Here is a 21,558-nt window from a genome sequence, read left to right as displayed (position 1 = left end):
TGTCCAAGGTCTTTTCTCACATTTGCCTTGTCCAACTTTAACCGCTAGTTCTTCCAAGTGGTGAATGTGTTTTCATCTCGGTTTGTAAAGCACTATGCAAATTCCCCAGGTTGTGTAACAGATTTCTTTTAACAACAATAAATAATAATGATCAGCTGCAATAACTAGGTACGTGTTATTCATTACAACACATAATACTTCCAGCCCCCAGCATATACAGCTGTACCTCACTTTTACTTTCCCAAGGTCAGCTTTCCTCTTGAATCCAAACAACACAAACTGAGCTGACATACAGCAAAAAAGTGAGGCTTACTCACTGCTGTAGAAGTCCATTTTTCTCTTGTTGAGAGAGGCTGCTTTGGTGACCTCTGAGTTGTCGTCATCCTCCTCATTAGCCAGCAGCAGGAATTCTTTCAGGCTGGCCCAACCCGTTCCAATGTCTTCACTGCCCCTTGACCATATCCACTCCCCATTCTGTCCAGCCTAGCATAAGCATAGGCCATTATTGAAGGTGTTAATATGCTTTTACTGGGGGAGGAAAGGAAGGGAGCTATGGAGAGGGAGCCTCCCTGGGGGAAGGGAAGAGACATTCCTGCCACAGCCATCAGAAACATTCCCCTTCCTCTTGCTCACTCCCTTGGTGACCTTTGGCTGAGTCTGCCAAAGCTATAAAGGAAAAGGGGGAGGGGGAGAGAGGCTAAGATGCAGGAATTGCTGAAAGGACTGAGGCCATGTCTACATCTAAAATTTTGCAGCGCTGGTTGTTACAGCTGTATTAGTACAGCTGTATAGGGCCAGCGCTGCAGAGTGGCCACACTTACAGCAACCAGCGCTGCAAGTGGTGTTAGATGTGGCCACACTGCAGCGCTGTTGGGCGGCTTCAAGGGGTTTTGGGGAAGGCGAGAGCAAACCGGGGAAGGAGACCAGCTTCGCCGCGGTTTGCTCTCGCGTTCCGCGAACCACCCAGCAAACCGCAGGGAAGGAGACCTGCTTGCTCGGGGGTTCGGCGAACGCGAGAGCAAACCGGGGAAGGAGACCAGCTTCGCCGCGGTTTGCTCTCGCGTTCCCCGAACAAGCAGGTCTCCTTCCCTGCGGTTTGCAGGGTGGTTCGCGGAACGCGAGAGCAAACCGGGGAAGGAGACCAGCTTCGCCGCGGTTTGCTCTCGCGTTCCCCGAACAAGCAGGTCTCCTTCCCTGCGGTTTGCAGGGTGGTTCGCGGAACGCGAGAGCAAACCGCGGCGAAGCTGGTTTCCTTCCCCGGTTTGCTCTCGCCTTCCCGGAACCACCCAGCAAACCTCAGGGAAGGAGACCTGCTTGCTCGGGGTTCGGGGAACGCGAGAGCAAGCCGGGGAAGGAGACCAGCTTGATTACCAGAGGCTTCCTCAGGTATGCTGGGATACCTGCTTATTCCACGGAGGTCAAGAAAAGCGCTGGTAAGTGACTATACTTGATTACCAGCGCTGGATCACCAGCGCTGGATCCTCTACACCCGAGACAAAACGGGAGTACGGCCAGCGCTGCAAACAGGGAGTTGCAGCGCTGGTGGTGCCCTGCAGATGTGTACACCTCCTAAGTTGCAGCGCTGTAACTCCCTCACCAGCGCTGCAACTTTCTGATGTAGACAAACCCTGAGAGACAGAGATCTTAGCTTGTCTCTTATAACGATTTTTTATAAAGGACTACAGAGTAAAAGAACTGGGTGGATGGGAGGCAGGAGAAAAAACAAGCACAAGTGTTTGAAGGGTGTCATCAAATAGGAGGGAGAATCACAGAGTTTAAAGCCAGTAGGGACCACCAGATCATCTGGACTGATCTGCTGTATAGCACCAGGCCACCAAAACCACCTGAGCCTGCACTCCAAACCCAACAAACAAAATTAGACAGAAGTATTACACCCCTCAGGAGACGAGCATGTGCCACAGACAGAAGAGGGACTGAGGTGTACCAGTGCCCAAGGTCCCCGCCATGGCAGGGAAACAATTAAGTGAGATATACCCAGATAATCCTGGCAAGTGACCCACACCCACATGGGGCAGAGGAAGGTGATAAACCCCCAAGGTCACTGCTGATCTGACTGGGTGAAATTCCTTTCCGATCCTACATGTGGCATTCTGCCGAGCATGGGAGCAAGAACCAGCCAGCCAAGCACCTGAGAGAGAAGCTGCTCAGTGCCAACTCAGTGCCCTGGTGGTCCCCGTCCAACGTCTCATCTCCAGCTATGGCCATCCCTCATTCTTCAGGGGAAGGAGACAAGACAAAATGAAAAAACAACCTCCCCAGGCTCTCCAAGAGGGTACAAACAAGAGTGATGGGATGAAGTTACACAAAGGAAAATTTAGGATGAATATCAGGGAGATCTATTAGGCTGCGAAAATGTCTCCCAAGGAAGTGGTGTAATTCCCATGTTCTTGGGACATTCAAGACTGGACTGGGCCCTAGAAAATACACTACTGGGAACAATCTTGCACAGACAGGGAGAGTGAAAGATCAGGCTAGTTTTGCTGTCTAAGTTGAGTGAAAGGCAATATGTGAAAAGCATGAAAAGCAAAGGAGATTTAAACAATCCTGCCGCTTGTAAGAATTCAAGCTGTGATGGGTAACACAAGCAAGGAGAGTGCTGTCAGAGCCACCTAGGCCTGCCTTTCATTGCCTGAACCACTCTGATCTGGCTTTGTCTTAAAGAGACCTGCCAAGGGCAGAATGTCCCTGCAGGAAGGAATGGTGCCTGCATCGCCTCCCCTGGAAATCCACAAATGCACTTCTATGGGTAGCTCCCAGGGTTGGACCTGACAGGTCCTGGAGGTTGGGGAGGGGACAAGATGCTCTTCCAAGCCTTGTACCCTGCTGACCCAGCAGATCTCCCTCCAGCCAGCTTCCAATGTTACTATCCCCCCTGTGGAGTTCCATCTGCAACTGCTACCGAGCAGCCTGAGAGCTGGGCTGAACACGAGCAGGGGCCATAGCAACTGCACTACGGGGCTGCTGTGCATGGAGGACTGTTACAGCTTGCATAACTCCAGGGGTTCCCAGTATCCAGCTTGGGTTTGGTGATCCATTTAGAGTTGCCACCTATCACAAACGCTGACTGGCTGAACCCTTCTCATGAGTCCATCCTGCGAGATAAGATTAGCTAAGGGTATTAAAAAAATCCCAAAGCTGGTTATGCCTAGATACCATGAAACAGAGCACCTGCACCATCAGGTCACAACCTCCCTCCAAGGATCAGCCCGAGATCCACCATTTTAGGGTTTGAAAACAGCAGAGTTGTCACCGCCACTGCCAATCCTGATAACTAATGAACGAAAACACTTTGCTCAGGAACGAAGATGGGAAAAGACAATCGCAGCATAACTTGGCTCTTTATTTACATTTATTTAGAGATTTTAAAGTATCCTTGCTGATAGTGAATCACCAGTATTCTGAATTAATTTTCTGTTATCCAAATGAATTTTAATTCACACTGGGTTTCATACAAAACCCCACATACTCATTGGGATGACAGATTGGCAATTTCTTGCAATATCTTTGGGAGAGCTTACAGTATTACATTTACGTATTATTTGGCCACAGATTGTAATTCCATAGGGGAGGGTGACCACAGCTCCTTCAGGAATTAAGAAGAGTGAGGGGATGATTGGGCAAAATTCTGCCAGATTGTAACCCCTTCAGTGAGGTACAATGACCAGCAGAGGCTTGGATTTATGGGTTCAAACTGGATTCTCCAGAGACCAACAGACAAAGGCAGGACTTTTGGCTAAACAGCCTGAGCTTAAACTGTCTCAGGCCCTGCTTTCTGATCCAGCAAGCAGACAGAACATACTGTCCAAGGGGGCACCCAATCCTTCATGGGAAGGGTTGGAAGGACTTTGGTCTACTGAGGCCCCATAAGATTGATGGGTGACCTCTGGTAAGCATGTGTAGAGGAACTTTTATTGTTTTAATGTTTTTTTTCTATAATGCTTTCACCTTAAGAATAAATGTGCTTGCTTAGAAAGGGCTGTGCAATAACTTGTGACTGCGGGAAACCACAGTTGTTCATAGCCTTCGAAGAGAAAGCAAAGTGCAGACACTGGCTTATTTAGGCAGACTGGCTTGCTGGGGATGTCACAGTGCCAGCAGAGAACTGGACAGCCTGGAAACCCCTCGTTCAGGAGGGAGAGACACTGGGTCTCCACCCTAAGAGAGGTGACAGTTGAGGAGCTGGAAGCCTGAGAGTGGGACTGAGAGTCCTCGAGGGACCACGGAGGTGGAATACAGGGGCAGTTGCCCTGAACTGTCACACTGACAACACACCAGAACATATTATTAAACAATCCATTTGTAACCATCTAGAGGATAACAGGGTTATAATCAATAGCCAGCATGGATTTGTCAAGAACAAATCACGCCCAACCAATCTGATTTCCCTCTTTGACAGGGTTACCAGCCTAGTGGATAGGGGAGAAGCAGTAGATGTGATTTATCTTGATTTGTAGTATGGGTTTTCACACCGTCCCACAAGACATTCTCATAAGCAAACTGGGAGGAAGTACCTAATAGGGTCCCACAAGGATCTGTCCTGGGTCCAGTACTAGTCAATATTATTTATTAGTGACTTGGATAATGTCGTGGAGAGTATGCTCATAAAATTTGCGGATGACACCAAGCTGGGAGGGGTTGTAAGCACTCTGGAGGGCAAGATTAGAATTCAAAACGACCTCAACAAATTGGAGAATCGGTCTTAAATCAGTAAGTCGAAATTCAATAAAGACAAATGCAAAGAGCTACATTTAGGAAGGAAAAATCAAATGGATAAGTACAAAATAGGGAATAAATGGCTAGGCCAGAGATGGGCAAACTATGGCCCATGGGCCACATCCGGCCTGCGGGACCCTCCTGCCCGGCCCCTGAGGTCCTGGCCTGGGAGGCTAGCTCACAGCCCCTCCCCTGCTGTCCTCCCTCCCCCACAGCCTCAGCTCACTACACCACCGTCTCTACGCTGTGCGGTGGTGTGGCTGGCTCCAGCCGGGCGGCGCCACTGCCTGTCCTGGTGCTCAGGGTGGCGTGGCTGTAGCGCCGCCAGCCACCAGTGCTCCAGGCAGTGCGGTAAGGGGGCAGGGAAGAGGGGACGTTGGATAGAGGGCAGAGGAGTTTGGGGTGGTGGTCAGGGGGGTTGTGTGGATAGGGGTCGGGGCAGTCAGAGGGCAGGGAACAGGGAGTTGAATGGGGGCAGGGGTCCCCAGGGGGCAGTCAGGAAGGAGAGGGGGGATTGGATGGGCTGACGGAGGGCAGTCAGGGGCAGGTGTTCCGGGGGCAGTCAGGGAGAAGGGCGGTTGGATGGGGCAGGGATCCCGGGGGGTAGTCAGGAATGAGAGGAGGGGTTGGATGGGGAAGTGGGAGGCAGTCGGGGCAGGTGGTCTGGGGGCAGTCAGGGGACAGGGAGGGGTGGATGGGGCAGGGATCCCGGGGGGCAATCAGGGGACAGAGAATGGGGGGGTTGGATGGGGCAGGAGTCCCAGGGGGGCTGTCAGGGGGTGAGAAGCAAGAGGAGAGTCAGATAGGGGGTGGGGGCTGGGCCATGCCTGGTACAGCCTCCCCTAACCAGCCCTCCATACAATTTTGGAAACCCAATGTGGCCGTCAGACCAAAAAGTTTGCCCGCTACTGGGCTAGGCAGCAGAACAGCTGAAAAGTATCTGGGGGTTACAGTGGATCACAAATTGAATGAGTCAACAATGTGATGCAGTTGCAAAAAAGGCTAATATCATTCTGGGGTATATTAACAGGCATATATATGTAAGACATGGAAGGTAACTGTCCTGTTCTATTCGGCACTGGAGCCTCAGCTGGAGTACGGTGTCCAGTTTCGGGTGCCATCCTTTAGGAAAGATGTGGACAAACTGGAGAGGGTCCAGAGGAAAGCCATAAAAATGACAAACGGTTTAGAAACCCTAACCTATGAGGAAAGGTTAAATATACTAGGCAAGTTTAACCTTCAGAGAAGAAAATTGAGAGGGGACTTGGTAACAGCCTTCAAATATGTTAAGGATGGTATAAAAGCGACTGTAAATTGTTCTCCGTATCCATTGAAGCTAGGATAAGAAGTAATGGGCTTAATCTGCAGTATGGGAGATTTAGGTTAGATATTATGAAAAAACTTTTCAACTATAAGGACAGCTAAATAATGGAGTAGGTTATCAAGGGAGCTTGTGGATCTCCCATCCACTGAAGGTTTTTAAGAACAGGTCAGACAAACACCTATCAGGGATGCTCTAGTTTGACTTGGTCCCGCCTCAGCTCAAGGGGCTGGCCTAGGTGGCCTTTCAAGATCCTTTCCAGCCCTACATTACTATGATTAACATCACATGGGGGAACGCTGTCTTGTGTGTATCATAATATTGTCTAGTGTGCGTCACTTGTGACACACTGGGGAGTGTGTGCTAAAAATCCCCCTCTGTGCTGATGCAGAGAGGATATGAATTGGTACAGGCCTCAGCTGGGCAGCATTACCCATCATGCTTTTAGCTCTGAAGGTCCCTGGTTCAATTCCCAGTACCTATCATGATACTGGCACACTGGGAATTAAACCAGGGACCTTCGGAGCTAAAAGCATGACTAGTACTGCTTCTCAGCTTGAGCCTGTAGCAATTCATATCCTTTCTGCATCAGCACAGAGGGGGATGTTCAGCACACACTCCCCAATGTGTCACACTTGTGACACACACTAGACAACATTGTGACACACACTAGACAGTAATCTCGGTTGGGGTTGCTAGGCAGATAGGGCTTCTGGGTTCTCTTAGCTTATAATAATGACTCACTTAATTTCTCTGTGCCTCAGTTTACTCATCTTTCCACTCACAGTGGTGTTGTTATGAGCTTAATGTTTACAGCATCCCCTGGCACACACAGACGAAAGTTGCTATGTAAGTACAAAATAATTACTCTTAGCACTTCCCTTTTTTGCTGTCGTGTTTGTTTCAAGAGCAGAATTTATCTTAGGCCACAGATCGCTTTTTCTAAGAATATCTTCTACAAGCAGCAGAAGATATAAAAGCTTTTAAATTGGCTGGAGAAAAGTTCTCTTCAACACTTAGATAATATTTTAACACTTTAGCTTATTTTTGTATTTGCAAATCTGAGGCGTCTGCCAAAGTCATTAAAGTTCGATGTCTCACCATGCTTTCTATCTATCCCCCCATCTCATTTAAATGATGGAAGGCAGTATTGTCTAGTGGATAGTGCATTGGCCTAAGAGATCTGGGTTCTGATCTTATCACTACCACAAACCTGCTGTGTGACCTCGAGTAAGTCTCTTCATTTATTTGCGCCTGTTTTCCCTCCCATCTTTTGTCTGCCTTGACTATTTAGACCAGGGATGGGCAAACTTTTTGGCCCGAGGGCCACATCTGGGAATAGAAATTGTATGGCGGGCCATGAATGCTCACAAAATTGGGGTTGGAGTGCGGGAGGCAGTGCGGGTTCTGGTTGGCGGTGTGGTTCTGGGGTCGGACTGAGGAGTTTGGGATGTAGGAAGTTGCTCTGAGCTGGGACCGAGGAGTTTGGAGGGGGATCTGGGCTGGGACAGGGGGTTGGGGTGTGGGAAGAGGATCAGGGGTGCAGGCTCCCAGCGGTGCTTACCTCAAGCGGCTCCCAGAAGAAGCAGCATGTCCCTTCTCTGGCTCCTACGTGGAGGCGTGGCCAGGTGGCTCTGCATGCTGCCCTGTCCGCAGGCACCGCCCCTGCAGCTCCCATTGCAGTGCTAGAGGGGGCCATTGGAGTGCGTAGGAGCCGGAGCAGGCCATGCTGCGGCTTCCGGGAGCCACATGGAGCAGCCCCTGCCCCTGCCCCCCAGCAGGAGTGGCACAGCGGGGCTATGCTGTGACTTCCGGGAGCTGTGTGGTGCGGCCCCCGATTCTGCTCCCTGGCTGGAGCCGGGCAAGCCCCAGACCCCACTCTCCAGCCAGAGCTCGTAGGCCGGCTTAAAAAGTAGTTTGCCCACCCCTGATTTAGACTGTAGATTCCTCAGGGCAGGCATGGTCTCTTCTGGTAAACCACATGGGTTTATACAGCACCTATCATGATACAGCTCTGCTCTCAGCTGGGGTCGCTAGTTGCTATTTTAATATAATGCAACACCACCTCACTCTTTTGGTTTCCTCAGGCTGCTCTCCGTGAGATGATTCTGCGTGTCCTAGTCCCCTGTGGTTGGAGTTGGCCATTATTTACCCTTTGTCCTTCTGGATTTTGCACAGTTGGTGTCCTTAAGGATGGGGTCTCGGGACTCTGTGCTTTAATTCAAAGGGCTGTGCAGGACGGAAGGATCCAAAAGCCCATGCCAGAATGGAATAATTTAAAGGGACAGACGAGGGGCAAATGTTAATAATTGAAAAGAAAGAATGAATAACCAAGGACTCCATCAGAATTGTAACTCAACAGCTTAGCTCATACACAGCTGAGAAAATGAGGCATTACCTCCCTGAGGCAGGTATAAATGGGACAGACAAGGACTCGGAAGGGCTCCCCCGTGTTGCTTCTCATGGTGCCAAAGACTTCGCAGAGGAAGGTGATGAACCCCAGCCAGCGCTCCACGTCGCGCTGCTGCAGCTCCTCCCGCATTGTGAAATCTTTCTGCAAGGGGGACAGACAACAGGCGGCATCAGCAAAACCACAACTCACTGGGAGAGGCAACGGCTGTCTAGGGAGGGAATTAAGAAAAGAGGAAATTGAAACTAGACGGGGAGAGACAGTCTGACTGTCACTTTAGTAATGAGCATGCAGATTACTCAATGTAAGTGCAGTGGCTGAAATTTCAACACAGTATAAAGCAGGTATTGTAGAAATATCAGCAGCAGCTGCACAGTGCAATAGAAACAACTTCCCTTTGGCCTTTCTGCCTTTTGTAACATATGTGAGTATTCAATTCAACATGCAAAAAAGTGGGGCTGGTTTAATGGGTGTGGCAAACACAAAAGGCAAATGAGCTGTGCAGGCAGCACACACACTTCCTGGTTTTTCTGCTGATGGGAATTCCTGTCACCACAGGTAAGTTCAGTAAGTTCAGGCTGTCTCTCAAAATTAGCACCCAAAGGGACCATGGCTTCCCTGGGCTGCTGGTGATTCTTGGCTGCTGCAACTGCTTCTTGGCATCCTCTAAAGTACAGCAAGGGACTGGCCCACTGCCCACTTGGATGAGGACCAGGAGGGTACAATGTTGGCATTCAAAAGTCACCCCCTCCTGTGCCATACTCTTGCCACAATGAAGGACTGTGAGAATTATGCAACTCCAGAAGCAAGGTCAAGATCAGATGCACAGCGAGTTATGTCTCTCTCAACTGGGCCTCTACTCTAATCCATAGACAAAAATGGTGGCTGCCAAGGGAAAGAAAGTAAGAACATAAACAGGTGAGGGACAGGAGAAGAAAAGAATTACAGAGAAAATACAATAAAACAGAATCTTCATCTTTTTAAACAAGAAATTTGGTACTTTACTTTTACAGGGACCAAATAAAAATTATGATGCTATAATCCAAGTGTATATAGTGCTCAGGACAAGGGGATGTTTCCCTAATCCCTTTTTGATGTTATAGCTGCGTGCTTCAAGAAATATCACAGCAGCCTGCTAATTTCCACTCTTAATTACCTTTCCTTATGGTTATAATTTAGTTGACATAATGCAGAGAAAAATTACAGAACAAGTTCATTCTCGAGTATAACATAAAAAAACTACAGGTGAAGTGTGTGTTCAATGTGTGTTGCTCAATATATGAAATCCAGCAACTAAAATGATAATTATTTAAGTATCTTTTCTACATCATCTTATTCCTATTGACTAAAACTAAAAAGGATACATTGTTGCACCCAATGAGCTAATCTGCACCTGCACAATATGGAGACAGCTGTGCAGAAGAGCCACCGGCGAGAAGAGTACTGGTTTATAAACTGTGTGAAATACTGATGTTTAAATGCATGTAAGTGAAGCAGCTGCTGAAGAAACCCAAGTGAGAGATTTGTGATTTATTTTATTATGCAACAATATGTGTAAAAAACTCAAGAGATGTTAATCAGTGCCCTCCTAATACTCAAAAGTGAGCCACCAACAGACTGATGAGCCCTCTATAGCAGGGGTGGGCAAACTACGGCCCGGGGGCCATATCCGGCCCTCTAGATGTTTTAATCTGGCCCTTGAGCTCCCAGCAGGGAGCAAGGTCCAGGGCTTGCCCTGTTCTGGTGCTTCAGTCAGGGGCTTGTCCCGCTCTGTGTGGGTTCTGGAAGCAGTGGCATGTCTCTCCTCCGGCTCCTATGCACAGGGGCAACCAGGGGGCTCTGCAGGCTGCCCCTGCCCCCAAGCACTGCCCCTGCAGCTCCCATTGTCTGGGAACAGCAGCCAATGGGAGCTGCAGGGGCAGCACCTGCAGATGGGGCAGTGCACAGAGCTGCCTGGCCCTGTCTCTGCGTAGGAACCAGAGGGGGGACATGCCGCTGCTTCTGGGAGCTGCTTGAGGTAAGTGCTGTCTGGAACCTGCCCCCCTCCCATGCCCTTTTCCCCCTCCTGCTCTCTGAACCCCTTGGTCCCATCCTGGAGCACCCTCCTGCACCCCAACTCCCTCATTTCCAGCTGCACCCCAGACCCTGCATCCCCAGCTGGAGCCCTCACCTCCTACCATACCCCAACCCCCAATTTCATGAGCATTTGTGGCTCGCCCATCCCTGCTCTATAGCCTTGGTTCTTTCATCTCAGGCAGCAGAAGCTAATTCATTACGATCCAGAGATTCCCAGGTTCAATCTCTACTGCCAACAACTCATCCAGAGGTGTCGGTGTTACAGAATAATAATACCAATCTCCTAGAACTGGAAGGGACCTTGAAAGGTCATCAAGCCCAGCCCCCTGCCTTCACTAGCAGGACCAAGTACTGATTTTGCCCCAGATCCTTAAGTGGCCCCCTCAAGGGCTGAACACACAACTTTGGGTTTAGCAAGCCAATGCTCAAACCACTGAGCTATCCTTCCCCTCTTCTGTTGGTCCTAGGTCTGTTCCAGTTCTTCTGCACCTGGGAACACGCCTAGATCACAGTCCCTGTAGGAAAGGATAGTTTTGAAGAATGCCATTCACTTGAGGCTATTTAATGGCTTGTTCTGGAGCTTTCATTCAACTTTTAGTTTAAAAATTATATCGACAGAACAAAAATATCAATGTGATTATTGAGCAATTAAAAATAAAAACACTCTAGCATTTGGCCATATGCTTGGACATCTTTACCTCTTCCCTTTGGGACTGGATCACTCCACCAGCCCTTCTTTCTCCACTGTGCTCACATTCTGTCCAGAAGCATAAAGTAAGTTAAAGCACGGTTCAGATTGCATCTCAGAGCACCTGTAATGCTTTCAGCTTTGTGCAGAGGTAGAGGGGTTTCTTTGATTTTCTTAGCTTTCAATGCTTCTGCCTGCAAGCAGGGGTGGCCTGTCCATATAGACGAACTAGGCAGTTGCCTAGGGTGCCAAGCAAAATGGGGCATCAAATTCGAGAAAAAAAATTAAATAAAAAAAAATGAAAAAGATGAAAAAAAACCAAATAAAATAACAAAGATGTCATTATTTCAATTCCCGTTGCACGTATGGAGGGAATATGAATTATTATTCATTTCTCCACATTTCTGAGAATTTATTAATATGTGAAATCTTGTATTTACTGCAAAAATAAATTATATTTTAGCATTTTTTTTCAGTTAGAGATGGAGGGTTAAGATGATCCACTCTACAATGCCAATAAAAGAAAATTGTAGAAGCTGCCCATTCTGCAAAATACTTTTTAATAACACTGGACTGTATACCAGATGTGAATTGTGTTGAACAAATGACAATGATCATTCGTTTGGTGGATACAGAAAAGTCTGCAGATGAAGATAATTCTGAAGTGCTCATAAAGGAACATTTTTTGGGTTTTGTACCACTGAAGGAGAAGACTGGAGCATTTATGATTGAAACTATTCTACAAGAGCTTGAAACAATGTCATTATCTGTTGAAAACTTAGGTGGCCAAGGCTATGATAGTGGGAGTAATATGGAGGGTAAAGACAATAGTGTGCAAAGGAGAATGATGGAAATCAATCCTAGGACCTTTTTCGTTCTTTGCAGTGCACATTCTCTGAATCTGGTTGTCGATGCTGCTAGATGCTGTTTGGAGGCAAGCAGTTTCTTTGATCTGGTGCAACATGTTTTTCTCAGGCTCAACACACTGTTGGGAGATTCTGACTCGCCATGTGACTTCTCTAACTGTGAACTGTGGTATAATATCTTTTCAGGATTAACGGCAGCTTCAGGAATAGAACCTGAACATACATTCTGCTGTTCAAAAACTGCAGCAAACTAAAAATATTCTGAAGGAATTCAGAAGTGATGAAGGGTTCAAAAGAACACTGGTAGATTCTCTCAAGCTTGCTGAAGAAATAGACTTTCCAACAGAATTTGAACCAGAGCCAGTTCACATTCGGCAAAAGAAACAGCAGTTTTCATATCAAGGACGAGACACACCCATTCAGAACCCAAAACAAACGTTCAAAGTGAATTTCTGCTTTGCAGTCCTTGATATTGCTATTTATTCAGTTGACAAAAGATTTCAACAGATGCAGCAGCAAGAGTCAGTATTTGGCTTTCTATATGATATCCACAGCTTGCAAAAGAAAACAGCAAAACAGATAAGAGAATTTTGTATAAAACTGGAGTTGGCATTGACTCATGACCATTCAAAAGGCATTGATGCTACAGACTTGTGTAGTGAGCTTCAGGCTTTTTCAAGACGACTCAAGAAATATTCCACTCCTGAAGAAGTACTGAAGTTTGTTTGTGAAAGTAAATTCACAGACAAGTTCCCCAAACATCTGTATAGCTCAATGCATTCTTTTAACTTTGCCAGTTTCTGTAGCTAGTGGGGAACGTAGCTTCTCAAAGTTAAAATTGATAAAAACATATTTGTGTTCAACAATGGTGCAAGAGAGACTTGTTGGACTTAACACAATGTCAATAGAGCATGAAATATCTGCAAAACTGGATCTAAAAGGACTAGTGACTGAATTTTCAAAACTTAAAGCAAGAAAAGTCATGTTTTAAGAGCACAGAGTGTTTTTTATTCGGAGTGTTTTGTAAACACAGGTTAAAGTTCATGTGTAAACACAGGTTAAAGTTCATGGAAGAGTTTTCTTATTTCTTTCTATATTGGATGTGGTGCTAATGGCAGTTAAAGAAGGATGGCGTAATGGATGATTCTGGATTCGTAATAATAAACATTATAATTAACATTTTTAATGCATTTTTATTTGAAATTGGACAGAAATATCATCTAGCTGTCATGTGCAAATCTATTCTGAAAATTTCATGTCTCTGTTTTATCTGATCTCAGAAACGTTGACTGGACGGACGGACGGACAAACTGAATAATTAAGCCTCTGTTTTTTTTAAAAAAAAATGCTTAAAAAACACTGAAAGGAGAAAAGGGGCAAAATGTTTCCCAGTTTACTGAAAACCTCAGCTTAGATATGTCGTTGGGGTTTGGGCGCCAATTGCATGGCTCGCCTAGGGCGCCAGTTGCCGGCAGCTAGTCTAGGGTTGCCCCTGCCTGCAAACAGCTCCAGTTCCATGGAGACAGGCCCCTTCTCAGCTCCTGAGGTTCCTCTGCCAGCACCTGACATCCCTCTATCCCTTTAAAGGCACATCCCTGTGGTATGAGGATGAGCCGCACTGCAGTAGGAACATCTCTATTCTCCTCAGCCTGAGTTCCTCCTGGGGGCTCCCTGAGAAATGCCTTCTCCTCTCTCCTCCCCTTTCGGGAGCACAGGCTCTGCTTTCATGTGGGCTTTACACTTCCTAGCTGCACTATGCCTTTGGTTTAGTGGAGGAAGGTTCCTCGGACTCTCATCATCTCCTTATACAGTCAAGCATTGCTAGTCACAATCCGACCTTCGGCATTTTCCTGCAGGATCTCACACACCCTCCACCAATCCCAATGTCTTCCCCTCCAAATCCTCAGGCTTCCATTTAAACCCCAGTTTCCTGCCTGAGAATGTTTACTGAGGCACTGTTATTTCCTGCATGGAACCACATCAATCCAGTTTGAAAGCCATTTAGTGTCTAAAGATTCCCAAAGCATTCTGGGAAATTCTTAGCCGCTTGGGATAACCACATGAACTCATGTTCCAATAAGTCTGTTAGTCTATAAGCTGCCACAGGACTCTTTGCTGCTTTCACATGAACTCTGGCATGGTGTTTTCGATCGCAAAGCCAAGAACAGCTCCATGCAAGCGCGGGAGAAACAGAGACATGTATATATTCAACTCCTCTGTGGATTCACCTTGAGAAATGCAATGGGCTCATGCACAAACTCGGTTTTGTATTTTTAAACTTCCTTAAGTAGGCAGCCCCTCTATCATTCCTAAAAACCTATCATAAAAAACCCAGGCTGGGATACCTTACAGTTTAAATAAGAAATTCTGGGAGATTTATGTTTTGATCGTGTCCAGAGCGGTGAGTTTATTGCCAGCTCAAACACTTCAAGCTGAAAATACACCTTTCCTTATTTACTGTAAGTAATTCATAGCAGATTATTGGGAAACTGCAGGGAGAGTTAGGATGCAGTTTTGGAATTGCGCAGAGCACACATAAAGGACATTGCACCACACGCTCTTCCTTCAAATTCCTGCTTAACACACATTCCCCTTCAGCAAAGCCTTCCCGAGAAATGCCTCCAAAGAAATTCATTTTAAAAATACAAACATCTGCCCTACTTTGAGATTCACCCTGACTACCACTGGATGGATCTGAACTGTAATATCTATCTTTTTAGACTGGAAGTTCTGTGAAGCAGAAACATCTTTTCTTCTTTATCAGCGACACAAAAATCATGGGGCCAGCGCTAAAATATTTTGGTCATAAACTTCCTTTGATTCATAGCAGAGTGTCACTGGACAACTAAGCAAAGATGGGGAGGGTTTAAGCACTGGACTGGGACTAAGGAGACCTGAATTCCATTCTCAGCTCTGTTACCGCCTGCTGGGTGACCTTGGGCAACTCACCTCACCTCTGTGTGCCTCAGTTTCTCCATCTGTAGGATGGGGATAATAATACTGCTCTCCTTTGTAATGCACTTTGAAATCTACGGATAAGAGCTAAGGCTAATGATGAAGACCAAGGGTAGATAAAGGCCCTTCTGAAGTAAATAATCAATCATCATCTGGCAACACAAGCAGAAGCTGCAGTTGCTCGTGTTGAACAAAGAACCATCTACAAAATGACGTGGCTTATCTGTGGTAAATGGCAGACACCAACGAACACTCTCATCAGGAACAAACAACCGAAAAAGACTGGACAGAGCATTTCAAAGAATTGCTGAACAGGAAGCCACCTAAAGAGGAAGCAAACGTCCAGGAGGTAGAAGGAGATCTTGATATCAACACAGACATCCCAACTAAGGAAGAGATCATTCAAGCCATTAAATCCTTAAAAAATGGGAAAGCTCTTGGCGAGGATAACTTGAATGCAGAATGTTCAAGGTAAATCCTAAATTAGAAGCATCTATCGTGTCCCCTCTGTTTACATCAGTCTGAGAAAGGGAAAAAGTGCCAGATGAGTGAACCAATGGGGTTATAATGAAGATGCCAAAGAAAGGAACTCTCAGTGATTGCAATAATTGGTGTGGTATCATACCACAATCTGTGCGAAGCAAAGTATTGTGTAAGATCACAGTTCAGTGTATATCAGAGGCAGTTGATAGTGTTCCCAGAAAAGAGCATGCTAGTTTTCGGAAAGGGTGTGAACGCACAGACCAGATCTTCATTCTACGAAACATAACAGAACAGTGCTTAGAATGGCAATGGCAACTCTACATAAACGTCATAGACTTTGAGAAGGCTTTTGGTAGCATTCACAGGACCAGCCTATGGCGCATTCTGCGGGCATATGGAATTCCTTTCCGTATAATCAATGTCATCAAAAGCTTCTATTTCAACTTTATATGCAGTGTTGATCACTATGAGCTTAGTTTTGAAGTCAAAACAGGAATACATCAGGGGTGTATCATGTCTGCAATTCTCTTCAACACTGCCATCAACTGGGTAATGCGGCGTACAAAAGAAGACATGCCAAGAAGTATTAAATGCACGCTCCTCTCATCCCTTGAAGACCTGGACTTCACAGATGATGTCACTCTCCTATCACATACCCAACACCACATACAAGAAAAAACAACTTGACTCAACACATTAAGCCAGCAAATTGGACTGAAAATCAAGAAGATCTCATGACCTTTAATGTTGCCTCACCATCACCAGTACGGATAGAGGATTATCTTCTCACCAATGTAGAAACATTCACATACTTGGGCAGCTCCATCAGCCAGGATGGTGGAACAAGCAGGACATTTGGAACAAAATCAGTAAAGCCAGGAAAACCTTCAGGAGCTTATATACAGTCTGGAATTCATCAAAATACAACACCAAAACCAAACTCAAGATTTATCAGAGCTGCATACTTCCAACACTACTTGATAGTGCAGAATTCTGGGGAATGAGGAAGTCTGACATGTCCAAATTGTCTTCATTCCATACAACCTCCCTCAGAAAAATCCTCTGTATCGCTCAGAACAATCTAAAACCAAGATCTGTAGACACAGTGCAGCCAAGAGGATCTGAGCACTGTCATTGCCAGGAGGCGTTAGAGATGGATCAGTCATGTGCTTCGGATGGAAACTGATGCCATCACCAGCGTAGCAATAAGATGGACACCTGAAGGCAAGTGAAAATGAGGCCGCCTGAAAACAACATAGCGAAGAGCTGTGGAAGCCAAGCTGAAAAACCTGGAGCACAGCTGGGAAACTATTGAAAGACTTGCCAGAAGCAGACAGGAGTGACGGAGCTTCGTCACTGCCCTAAATGCCAGAGGCGTAATAGGAACGTGATGATGATGATAAAGAAGTAAATAAACTTTTATTAGAAGTTACTACTGCCTTGTACAATGGGGGCAAATGATTCAGGGGACTTAAGTCAATAGCTATTTCTATCCCTTGTTTATCTGGGATTTGCATGTGCACAATTGCAGTGTTTTGTTTCTGCAACTGCTTGTTTAAGTCTGTAGAAAACCTGGCCTGAAAGGTGTAATCATTATGATTCGGATTCAGCATCATTTAGATGAGGTTCCTCCTAGAACTCACACCTCTCTTAGACCTATTTCATATTTCACAGACACCGTTCAGTTCTGCCTATTTTACAGCTTTAAACCAAACAGTAACCAGGTCCCCTGACTGTGTTACAATTGTAGCCTACTTACAGCCTAAGCCATTCAAACAAAAAATTAATTTGGGCTCCAATTTCACCTACTCACTTATGAACTCTTCCAATACAACCTACACACTCCTTGGCCTGATTTGCACCCCTTGCTCTGGAGAAGATCAAAAGTGGCAGAGGCTGGCCTGGAGAACTCTGCACGGCACGCACCAGTACTATGCTTGGTTGTACCCGCAGTATTGTTATTATAAGTGCTGACAGTGAACTTGCCGTTGTAAGGATAGAAATAAAGCTCCCCTATCCCAAGGAGCAATGAACAAAGCCCACACAACCAGCAGAGCCTATAGCGCCGAAAAGCAGCTGCAAGCTTTCCTATAAACATGGTCTGGCAACACTGCACACCAAGCCACTCGACACCAGGACCTGGCTATCGGTTTCACAAAGCATCCAGCGCTTCCATGAGAGCAAATCCAAGCGACGCAAAAGGCCTCACTGGATCACTGCTGGTCTGTTTGTTTCCCAACCGTCAGATCACTCATCTGCGTCTCCCGCTGTCCTCCACCTAGGAGGGCGAGAGAGCCCTTTCGGACCACAATCGGCCAACAGTCCCATTCACCTACAGCACGGCCGGCCTCCAAGCCACAAGCCGCACTGCAAACAGCTGTCGCTGAAACGCTCGAATGAGAACTAATGTGTTAAGTCAGTGTGGCTACCTTTTCCAGCTGTTCTGTTATTCTAACTGAAGCATCCCTGCTGACAGAGGTAAAGCAGCCTTTACTGAACCCTTCTTAAAGACCTCACTGTGCTTTTTACACCGACTTCTTCTATCCTTGGTTTTTAGCAGGTAGGCCCCCTTGGGGCTGTGACGGTATCTTGCTGTGTGCTCTGTGCAGGGCCAGGTAGGCTGTTGGCATGCAAATAAATGCTACTTTTTTAGTGCTTAAATAGCATGTCTCCTCCTCTGAGCACTTTAGGAACATTAAGGGATTCATCATGTGATGACCTCCCAGGTACCGGGACGAATTAAGGGCTCTTTCTTCAGCATTTCCATAGTTTGAAGCAAGAATACAAGCAGTGCTTGATGGAGAAGGATAACTAGCAAGAAAGCAACATTTTTGTTTTATTTATCGGGAGGCTGTAAGCCCAATTCTGCTTGTACTAGTGTAAATCTGGAGTAACTCCCCTGGAGATGGTATGGATTTACACTGGTGTAACTGAGCTGTCATAAACAGATAGCTAAGGGTTAACGTCTCTTTCACCTGGAAAGAAGTATCTGAAACACCTGACCAGAGGACCAATCAGGAAACAGGATTTTTTCAAATCTGGGTGGAGGGCTTTCTGTGTGTGAGTCCTTTGTTCTGGGTCTTCTGCCTGACTCTCTCTCGGCTATGAGGGGGTTTCTATTTCCTGCTTTCTAATCTTCTGTTTCCAAGTTGTAAGTACAGAGATCATAAAAACAATAGGGGTTAATTGTTTTTTTCTTTTGTATTTACATGTCTATAGTTGCTGGAGTGCTTTGAATTGTATTCTTTTTGAATAAGGCTGTTTATTCAATATTCTTTTAAGCAAATGACCCTGTATTTGTCACCTTAATACAGAGAGACCATTTTTATGTACTTTTTCTTTCTTTTTATATAAAGCTTTCTTTTAAGACCTGTTGGAGTTTTTCTTTAGTGGGGAACTCCAGGGAATTGAATCTGCAGCTCACCAGGGAATTGGTGGGAGGAAGAAGTCAGGGGGAAATCTGTGTGTGTTAGATTTACTAGCCTGACTTTGCATTCCCTCAGGGTGAAGAGGGAAGTGCTTGTGTTTCCAGGACTGGAAATAGAGAGGGTGGACTCCCTCTGTTTAGATTCACGGAGTTTGCTTCTGTGTATCTCTCCAGGAACACCTGGAGGGGGGAAGGGAAAAGGTTTATTTCCCTTTGTTGTGAGACTCAAGGGATTTGGGTCTTGGGGTCCCCAGGGAAGGTTTTTGGGGGGACCAGAGTGCTCCAAAACACTCTAATTTTTTGGGTGGTGGCAGCTTTACCAGGTCCAAGCTGGTAACTAAGCCTGGAGGTTTTCATGCTAACCCCCATATTTTGGACGCTAAGGTCCAAATCTGGGACTAGGTTATGACATGAGTGGCAGTGGTAAGATAGATACAATCCAGAAGCCAGTAGGAATATTATATTTTTCTTTTCTCTGCTAGGTGCTTTTTAGCAGAGAGAAACAGTTTGGTTTTAAAAGGGAACCAGAGAGAATTTTTTTTTCTGCTCTCTCTGGCAGTTGTGGCTTGCATATTAAGCAAGAAACCATTAAGGAGCTGTTACGGGTCTTTTGTCACACAATAGCACTCCCATTAGGAGTCAAATACCAGCACTATATACATGCAAATAAAGTGGTTTTTCTGGTTTACTTTACATTGAAAACATTAGCTAGAGAAAGAAAGGGAAAAAGGCACTGTTGCTAGGCAGATCCCAGGAGGCAACAGAGAACCTGCAGTTCAGACAATAAACACCGGAGGGCACCCCAACACAAGAAAACAGGAACCATGCCTTCCAATACAAAAATGGTGGCCGAAGGACAAATCAAAGAAGCTGAACACAGGCGACAACTGGAAAAAAGACAAAAAGAGGTGGAGCTGAAAGAAAAGGAAGAAAGCATCAAACTGGCAGCCTACAAAAGAGAACAAGCAGCCAAAGAGGCAGCCCACAAAAGAAAACTAGAAGAAGAAGAGGTGGCCCACAGAAGGAAACAAGAAGAAGAAGAGGCAGCCCACAAAAGACAGATAGAACTCCAGAGGGAGGCACACCGCCAGACCCTGGAATTAGAAAAGGCTAAGCAACAGGCTCCAGCCAATCCTAACAACCCATCGCCAATTATGGTTCCACATCACAGAAAATTTCCCACCTACAAGGCAGGTGATGACACCGAGGCCTTCTTGGAAAATTTTGAAAGAGCCTGTCTTGGGTACAGCATCCCTGAAGACCAGTACATGGTAGAATTGAGGCCACAGCTCAGTGGACCTTTAGCAGAGGTGGCAGCTGAACTGCCTAAGCAGCAAATGAATGACTATAAACTTTTTCAAACCAAGGCCAGATACAGAATGGGGATAACCCCAGATCATGCCTGTTGGCGTTTCAGAACCCAAAAGTGGAAACCAGATGTGTCATTTCCCAAACACACCTACTACGTTGGGAAAAATTATGAGGCCTGGATATCAGGACACAATGTTAAAACCTTGGAAGAACTGCACCTCCTCATACAAATGGAGCAGTTCTTGGATGGTGTTCCTGAAGACATCACACGGTACATACAAGATGGAAAACCCAAAAATCTCGCTGAGGCGGGGGAGATTGGAGCCAGATGGATGGAAGTGGCAGAAAGCAAGAAAGCTACAGTCAAGGGGAACGAATACCCCAGGGGGCACACCGACCATAAACCCTACAACCGAAGACAGCCAAAGACCCCACATACAACCCAAGTAAAGCCACAGACGCCCTATTCTTCCACCTCACCAGTCTCCAGTAACTCACCTCGGCCCAGTGATCCATCAGATGGAAGATGCTTTAAGTGTAATGAACTGGGACATATCAAGGCCAACTCTCCAAAGAACGCCATCCGAGTGCAGTTCATTACACCACCATCACACAAAAGATCCCCAGGCCCAGATGCCTCTCAAATACCCTTGGAGCGAAGGGAAGATTTGAGAGTGGGCGGAAAGAAGGTTACTGCGTGGAGAGACACGGGGGCACAAGTGTCAGCTATCCACCAATCCTTCGTAGACCCCAAATTCATCAACCCAAAGGCCAAAGTGACAATTTACCCCTTCATGTCACAAGCTGTAGACTTGCCTACAGCTGAACTGCCTGTCCAGCACAAAGGCTGGTCAGGAATGTGGACTTTTGCAGTCTATGACAATTATCCTATCCCCATGCTACTGGGGGAAGACTTGGCCAACCAGGTGAAGCGGGCCAAGCGAGTGGGAATGGTTACACGTAGCCAAACCAGGCAAGCCCCCAGACCCATTCCTGTTCCTGAGCCATCCACAGACGCCCCGTCTGTGTTACCAGAGACCCAGACAGAGGTAGTGGACCCGGATACCATGCCAACCACTGAAACAGCCACAGCACCTCCAGTCCCAGGCCCGGAACTGGAACAGCAACCAGCACCAGCAATTGCAACCACATCTTCTAACTCAACGCCAGAGGGCACCAGCGAGACAAAACTGGCAGAAGCAACAGTCAGCCATACCCAAAAGGCTCAGCCAGAGCCTGAAATACCCTCAGGTGCACCACCGGAGAGCGGTTCACCAGCAACGGAAA

The 21,558-nt window shown here is 46.5% G+C and overlaps 1 protein-coding gene across 10 annotated transcripts in view; it reads right to left on the bottom strand.

Annotated features, from left to right (window-relative positions):
* The window catches only part of CTIF (cap binding complex dependent translation initiation factor), a 348,500-nt gene that overhangs the window by 36,396 nt on the left and 290,546 nt on the right, over positions 1-21,558 (bottom strand). For 9 of the 10 annotated variants that reach the window (XR_007773256.1, XR_007773257.1, XM_050944701.1 and 6 more), the window contains one exon: positions 8,454-8,609. The exons of the other annotated variant lie outside the window; for it this stretch is intronic. Coding sequence is in view for 7 of the 9 variants with exons in the window: in XM_050944701.1 (XP_050800658.1) it covers positions 8,454-8,609 (156 nt within the window). In the remaining 2 variants the exon portion in view is untranslated. The remainder of the gene's footprint in view (positions 1-8,453; positions 8,610-21,558) is intronic. 10 annotated transcript variants of the gene reach the window in all.

The sequence above is a fragment of the Gopherus flavomarginatus genome, chromosome 3 (genome assembly GCF_025201925.1).
Source record: "Gopherus flavomarginatus isolate rGopFla2 chromosome 3, rGopFla2.mat.asm, whole genome shotgun sequence".
NCBI classification, from domain to species: Eukaryota; Metazoa; Chordata; order Testudines; family Testudinidae; genus Gopherus; species Gopherus flavomarginatus.
Note: the sequence above shows the minus strand (reverse complement) of the source record. Positions and strands in the feature narration are given on the sequence as shown.